The sequence below is a fragment of the Macaca thibetana genome, chromosome 18 (assembly GCF_024542745.1).
Source record: "Macaca thibetana thibetana isolate TM-01 chromosome 18, ASM2454274v1, whole genome shotgun sequence".
NCBI classification, from domain to species: Eukaryota; Metazoa; Chordata; class Mammalia; order Primates; family Cercopithecidae; genus Macaca; species Macaca thibetana.
The window spans coordinates 824,919-832,526 of record NC_065595.1 but is presented as its reverse complement, the minus strand read 5'-3'; the positions used below and the strand labels follow the sequence as shown (position 1 = coordinate 832,526).

The 7,608-nt window shown below is 61.4% G+C and overlaps 1 protein-coding gene across 3 annotated transcripts in view; it reads left to right on the top strand.

Annotated features, from left to right (window-relative positions):
* The first annotated feature begins 3,867 nt into the window (after positions 1-3,867).
* The window catches only part of NFATC1 (nuclear factor of activated T cells 1), a 128,214-nt gene continuing 124,473 nt past the window's right edge, over positions 3,868-7,608 (top strand). For 2 of the 3 annotated variants that reach the window (XM_050768212.1, XM_050768216.1), the window contains exon 1: positions 3,936-4,358. In XM_050768212.1, coding sequence (XP_050624169.1) covers positions 4,232-4,358 — 127 coding nt within the window. In that variant the 5' untranslated portion in view covers positions 3,936-4,231. Of the gene's footprint in view, positions 4,359-7,608 lie in introns of all 3 variants that reach the window. The other variant, XM_050768214.1, reaches the window with a different exon arrangement.

The window sequence follows — 7,608 nt, the reverse complement described above, 5'->3', positions numbered from 1 at the left end:
CACCTTCTGACTTTTCTTTTAAAGTCTGGGGTGTTCCTGGGATCCATAAATTTGGGGTTCAGAGTTTCTACACCATGCTGTTACTTGTGAAACATCTCTTTAACCATGTCCCAGAGTTGCCCAGGAATTCAAGACCAGCCTGAGCAACATAGCAAGACCTCATCTCTGCAAAAAAATAAATAAAATTAGAAATACATTAGCCAGGTGTGGTGACGTGCCTATAGTCCCAGCTGCTCAGAAGGCTGAAGCGTGAGGAATCACTTGGGCCCAGGAAGTTGGGGCTGCAGTGAACCATGTTCATGCCACTGCACTCCAGCCTGCATGACAGAGCAGGAAAAAAATCAATCAGGATCCTGGGCAGAGGGAGGAGAGGGGACTGGGGTGCAGCGAGCACTTGGGGAATTGACTGAATGGCGTTGGGGAGAGATGCCTCCAAAGTCCTGGAGTGGGTGAGAATGACTGGGAGTGGCTTTTAGGTCAGGAGGTTCCTGCCTGGCCACTCCAGGAGGGGACGTGGGCTGAAGGGCATCAAGTGCCCTGCTGAGCAGTTTGGCCTTGATCCTCATGCCCTGGACACACATCTAGGGTAGGAAAGTTGACTGATCCGTTGGTGATCTGAGTTTTTAGACATGGTAGTAGTCCCTGAGGTGGGCGTTCAGGCCGAGTTTAGACAGGGAAACCTATGAAGTCCTTAGCAACGCTCCAGGGAAGGGGCGTGGTCAAAGAGATGTTTCACAAGTAACAATATGGTAGAAACTCTGAACCCCAAATTTATGGATCCCAGAAACACCCCAGACTTTAGAAGGCAAGTCAGAAGGTGCTGACACAGGTGTATAACTAAAGGGAAATATTTCTTTCTCAGCTCCAACCATGGCTGTGAGGTTCACTCACACTGACTTTAAAAAAAAAAAAAAAAATCACGGCAGTTTACTTAAAAGTAAATAGCCTTTTCTATAATTCTGGTTTGCTAATTTAATCCTAGTCTCCAGACCCTGGCTAAATAAATGCCCATTTCTCCAGATGGTCTCAAGAGTCTCTGGACATGGTGGGGGTCCTTCCCTGTTGGTTGGAAGGTGCCTCAGGAAGAAGAGGGCGGATTCTGAGTTGAGTCAGACCCTCGAAGGCCCCTGATGGGAGAAGCTCTCAAGTGACCACCGCTGTGGGCCAGAATGCAAAACTGCAGGAACAGAACATTCGCAGTGAACTACAGTTGTATTAAGTGATTTTCCCCAGCAGGAAGTGGCATCTGGCCTGCGGTTCAGTCGGGGGAGGAAAGGGTGGGCGCACCTGCCCCTGGCTGGCGCACCTGCCAGGGAGCCCCAGGCGGCACCGCCTGTGCGGAGCACCCCTGAGGATGGAAAGCCCCACGCGGGGCAGGTGGCACCGGCCCTCCGAAGACGGGACGGGATGGAGCGTTGAACTTCGGGGCAGCTCCGTGCTGGAGACGCCCGCATCTGCCAGGATGGCGTCTCCATAGCCCCGGTGCTCACACATGAGGCCAGGAAGCCCCAGCAACAGTGACCACCCAAGCTCTAGAAAATATTGGACGGGGTGGATGAACACCCAAGCGCGCTCCAGGAGAAGGGATTTGGCACCCCAATGGGCTTTTAAAACGGTAAGCTTCTAGGGGTGTATTTGCCCCAATAATCCATAGAAACAACAGTCGTCTAAAAATAGTTTTGTTTTCTGTCCTAAGCTCCTTTTAACTTTGTTAGTCATCACCAATCCTAAAATAAAACCCGTGTAACGTCTCCCCTAGTAGCGGCTATAAACAAACCTGCCAGGAGGCAGGAGGAAGAGGAAAGGGGCGCAGGGCGCGCGGGGAGCAGAGCCGGGGCCCGCGGTGGCCGCAGAGGCCGGGCCGGGGCGCACAGGCCGGGCGAGCTGGCCGCGCTCTGGGCCGCCGCCTCCGGAACTCCCTGCGCCTGGCGCGCGGCCACCGTGGTCCCGGCAACGGCATTAAACAGAGGGAAACAGACCCGGGATTCCGTCACCCGGGCGGGGGGATAAGGAGGGCTTTGAGAGCAGACAGGAAAAGGGAGCTTTTCTGCATGGGGCGAAAAAATTATTTATTGAAGGAGGAGGAGGAGGCAGCGGAGGAAGGGGAGGGGCGGGAGGAGGAGGAAGAGCCGGCCGCCCCCGCCCCGGCCCCGGCCCCTCAGTAGCCAAGGGCAGCCTCGCCAGGTCGGTCCCGGGCTCGAGGCCCGCAGCTGGGGTCGGGGGGCTCAGTCTCCCACGTGACCGACTGGGCGCGCCCCGCCAGACCTGGCCTCGGGATTCCCTCCTCCCGGCGAGTCTCCGCCCGCCCCGTCCTGGAGGTGGGGAGAAGGGGGGGGTGGGGGACGGAAACTCTCCCGGCCAAATCCTGGCCCCAGGCCTGGGGACACTCGCGGAGGGAAGATCTAGAGGGGAGGGGAGAGGGAGGGGCGTGGGGGCGCGGCCTCGCTGGAGCCCCCCAGAACCCCCGCCCACTGGCCTGGGCGTCCTCCCGCGGCCCCCTCGTCCCCTCCCAGCGCCCGGTGCTCTGGGGCGCGTGCCAGGCCTGGCTCGGCGCGGGAGGGGCCCCGCAGGTAGAGACCCCTGGAAATGGCCCCGACGCCGCAGGGGCGAGGCGGCCACCACCCCGCTAATCTGAGCGCATCTCTCCAGGCCGAGGCCTGCGGTGGAAAAGCGGGGTTCCATTTGTGCTGAGTCGGGGCGGCCGAATGGAGCCAGGCCTTGGGACGTGGATGGACGGGCTCTGGCCGCGCACCTTCGCGGGTTCTGCAGCGCCCGACCGCCTCCCCCGGCAGGGAGGAGGCGCTTGTGGGGGGCACCCACGGGGCACAGTGATCCCTGGGGGTCTGTGGACGACCTCCTGGGCCCCGCAGCAGACACGAGTTTAGCCTTTGGGTTTAGTTTAAATCACATAAGGGTGTCGTGCAATCGATTTATGATTTCTACACACCAGACACTTTAACCTCCAACCCCCTCCATCCAAAGCCAACAAGAAAATGCGGTGCAGTGTTGGCAGCTGAGCTGAGCCCGAGGAGACGCAGGGAGACGTGACAGAGGAAAGTGTGAGTTGCCGGGGGGCCCTCCCCCCGTCAGAAGCCTCCCAGTCGCGCCCACAAAACGCAGCCCTCCGGGCGGCTAGGGCAGGTGAGCGCGTCCCTCGGCCTCCCCACGCCGGCCCCTGCCACAGGCCGTCTGGGTCGCGCAGATATTTACAGAATAAAAATGACAATAACTCGACGCCCGGGACGGCCACGCAATCTGTTAGCAATTTAGCGGGATGGGAATTTCCTTTCTAGGGCCTGCCAGTGAAGCGCTTTTCCAAATTTCCACAGCGGGGGAAGCCTGCGATTTTACATAATGACTTCAGCATGCCGGGCTTTCTCCGCACCCCTCCCCTGCCCCCGCCCCCGCCCCCCGCCCCTTTTCCAGCAGGGCCGGGCTCTCTCCGGACACCCGTGTGGACTCAGGCGTCCCGTCTGGCCCGTTCGCCCCCGTTTCCCCCGCCAGCCCCAGCGCCCCCCTGCCCTGCCCTGCCCCCGGAGTCCCTGTTCCCGCCCCTGCGCCCCCATCCCCTTCCCGTGCACCCCCCTCCCGTGTGCCCCCCTCCCCGTGCCCCCCTCCCCCCGTGCGCCCCTCCCCGTGCGGCCCCCCACCCCATGTGCCCCCCTCCCCGTGCGCCCCTCCCCGTGCGGCCCCCCACCCCATGCGCCCCCCCTCCCCGTGCGCGCCCCTCCCCGTGCGCCCCTGCCCCCGGGCAAGCGGCTGCAGCGGCGCGGGGAGGGGCGGACGCTCTGCGACTCGTCCCCGGGGCCCCGCGCGGGCCCGGGCAGCAGGGGCGTGATGTCACGGCAGGGAGGGGGCGCGGGAGCCGCCGGGCCGGCGGGGAGGCGGGGGAGGTGTTTTCCAGCTTTAAAAAGGCAGGAGGCAGAGCGCGGCCCTGCGTCAGAGCGAGACTCAGAGGCTCCGAACTCGCCGGCAGAGTCGCCGCGCCAGATCCCAGCGGCCGGGCGCGGGCACTGGGGCGCGGGCAGGGTTCGGAGGCACCGCGCAGGTCCCAGGGCCGAGGCCGGGCCCCGCCACGCGCGCACACGCCCCTCGATGACTTTCCTCCGGGGCGCGCGGCGCTGAGCCCGGGGCGAGGGCTGCCTTCCCGGAGACCCGACCCGGGCGGCGCGGGGCGCCCGCTCCTCCCGTGCCTCCGCCCGCTGCTCCGCTCCCCGCCGCCGCCGCGCGGATGCCAAGCACCAGCTTTCCAGTCCCTTCCAAGTTTCCACTTGGCCCTGCGGCTGCGGTCTTCGGGAGCGGAGAAACTTTGGGGCCCGCGCCGCGCGCCGGCGGCACCATGAAGTCGGCAGAGGAAGGTAAGCCCCGCGCGGCCGCCGTCCCCGGCCCCCCGCGCCCCCCATGGCCCGGGACGCGCCCCCGCCCCTGCCCCCGTCTCCCGCACGGAGGGGTCCCGGCCCGAGGGCGAGGCCGGCCGGGTCTGTGCGCCCAGGGAGCGGCGCGGCGTGGACCGCGAACGGCGTCCCCCCAGCTCCCGAAAGCCCGGTTCCGAGCGCGCCTTCTGCCAATAGGTGTCTCCTCTGTCCCAGCGCTGAGGGCGCGAGCCGAGGCCGCTGCGGGTCCCGCCGAGGAAGCGGCTCGCAGGCCAGCGATTTGGGGACGGGCGAGGCTGGGCCGTCAGGACCGCAGAGGGCACGTGGGAGGGAGGAAGGGAGGTTTCCTTGGGCGTGAAGGATGCCCCGTGTCTTCCCGAGCGAGGCAGGGCCACCCTCTGGCGCCAAGAGCGCGGTTTGGGGGTTCTGCGCCCCCCAACCCCACCCCGAGCTAGTGGCGGCGTCTCCCCCGCGCCGCGCCCCCGAACGCCCCAGGGCCGAGCCCGTCACGCCGGCGCCTGGACCTGCAGGACCAGAAGACCCAAAGCGCGGCCGCGACACAGCCCGAATTTAAGCCATTTTGAAATCCTATAGGCAGGAGTTCCAGCCAGAGAAGATGTTTCAGGCGAGTTTGAAAAGGAACCGCCAAGTTTCGAGCTGCTTCTTTGTAGTGAAAAAAAGACCGCACAGTGTGGGTCCCTGAAACCTGGTGTCGGGGGCGCTGAGAGCCCCCTGCGGCGCAGCCTCACATTCCACCCTCCCCCCTGCAACTTGGCTGGCGGTGCTGGGTGGGCTCCTGCAGGTGGCTTTGAAAATACCCCTGGAGAGGTGTGAGCGCCCTAGGGATTGCAAATGCTAATGGAAATTGGGAGACGCTTTTCCACATTCCTTACCAGCTCTGAAACATTTTATGTAATTTATTTAAAGGGCGCCAGCACACCTGCCAACGTACGCATTTCATAAGGGTAGACGTCCTTCCGAGCGCTGCCGCTTCCTGCGCGACCCTAGTAACTGCGGGGCTTGCTTGAGACCCGGGCTCCAGCAGCTCGGGAGAACTCGCGGGTCTTAGAGTTGAGCACGGGGCCGTGAGCTCCACGGAGGGGATCCGTGTGGTCGGTGCCCTGACGCTTCACGGGACGGGAGGTAGACACCATTTCATCCCAATGTTAGGAAATGTTTACGTGTTTAAACATCATGTTCCGTGTCAGTGTTTTACACAATGTGCTCTTGCTAGTAGTAGAGTTTAAAAAAATTTTTTTTGTTGTTGTTGGAGTTTCGGTTTTAAATCCTGGGACACTTACGCTGCAGTGTTTATCATCACTCCCTTTAGAAAAGCAGGTCTTGCCAAGTTCAGATCTCTGTACCTGAAGAGCCGGTGGCCGACCTGTAGTAAGGAGCCATTTTCTTTTACACAAGGAAAAAACCCGACGGGGTAGTGGCTATTTTTCGTGTTTCCTACTGAAGAAAATAAGCTCGAAAAGGTCCCTGCTGCAAGGCAGTGCGCCGGGCAGTGACGCCCCGACCGACATGGGTGTATTTCATGAGGGCTGCAGAACTGGGCCAGCCGGAGAGTGTGATCTAGTCCTTGAGACACACAGGCCAGTGGCATGGGGGAACGCGTGGTTTCCACACCAGCCTTCGCCGAGGCACGCGTGGTTTCCACACCGGCCATCACTGAGACCACCGGGAAAAACGCTTAGTCCTTCTGAGTAGGCCCCACGAAACTACTCTTGGCCCATCTGAGGACCTGGGCGCCTCTGCGTCCGTCGGGTTTCGGGACCATCTGGGTGGACGCTCATTAGGCGTCCTGGTTCCTAAAGGCCCCGGGCTTGCTTCCTCATGGAGAATGCAGAGAAGTACAGGCCTGTAGGTAGCCACCCAGTCAGAAGTCGCTCCAGACAGAATGCCCCACGGGCTGGGACCGAACAAAGCTCACCCTGTTCTCTGCCACTTCACGGCGTTGTTTCCCAGCTCAGATTAGAAAATGGCACGGCGCTGGCACCCCGCTTCATCACACCCAGCGGGGCCTCTGCCTCCGCAGACATCCCCAACCTCTGGGAGGATGCGTCCAAGCTAAACACTTCCATGGAGACACCCAGTGTCTGTGGAACGGGCAGCTTTGAATCTGGACCAATAGCTCTGAACCATTTGCAGGAAAGAAGCCCAGCACTGGCGGCGGGGGCGGGGCGGGGGGCCAGGGGGCTGGGGGGGGGCAGGGTGACTCCTAGGAGCAGCAGGGGAGCTGCGCCACCGACCCCTTCTCTGGGATGGAGACCAGTGCAGTCCTAGGACAGGGGCGCAGTGAGCCTCCATCCCTGCAGGGCCCGCGGCCTGGGGCCACCAGCAGGCGGGACAGTTTAGCAAAAAGTTTTAGTCTAAACAGATGATAAGGGCTGTCATTTGTGTATAATTTTATGGTGCGGGTAAAAAGGTGGCTGGAGTTTAAAAAAAAAAATGTACAGGCCGGGCGCCGCGGCTCAGGCCTGTAATCCCAGCACTTTGGGAGGCCGAGGCAAGCGGATCACAAGGTCAAGAGATCGAGACCATCGTGGTCAACATGGTGAAATCCCATCTCTACTAAAAATACAAAAATTAGCTGAGCGTGGTGGCAGGTGCCTGTAGTTCCAGCTACTCGGGAGGCCGAGGCAGGAGAATCGCTTGAACCTGGGAGGTCGAGGTTGCAGTGAGCAGAGATTGCGCCACTGCACTGCAGCCTGGGTGACAGAGCGAGACTTTGTCTGGAACAAACAAAAAAACCTATACAATGAAAAGAGAAAAAATGAAACGTTGTGGCTTCTCCACAGAAAACAGAACTTCCACTTGCCCAAGGTCAGCAAAAACAGCAAACTAAAACAAAACAACGCTCCAACATGCATACCAAAATCAGAAGTATTATTAGAAACTAAATCAGGCCACACCGAACGATGGCTAATCACTGCAGATAACCAGCCAGTGAAAGGGTCTCAGGAGAAGCCCGGGGCCACCTGGGACTGGCGGGTTTCTCGCCTCTGGAAAAGGCAGTGCCAGCGGGGCAGGCCCGAGGGAGCGCTCCGAGGAGCTTTGGGGTTGCCAGCCTTGACACGCGCACCCCTCCACCCGGGCCGACTCCCCTCCGCCCTCAGCCTCCCTCCACCTCCTGCTATTCCAGATATCTGGTGTATGTGGTGCTGAGACCTCGGAGGAAGTTAGGACACGCGGCGGGAGAGGCAGGCCCAGGGCGGCCCCCAGCTAAGCA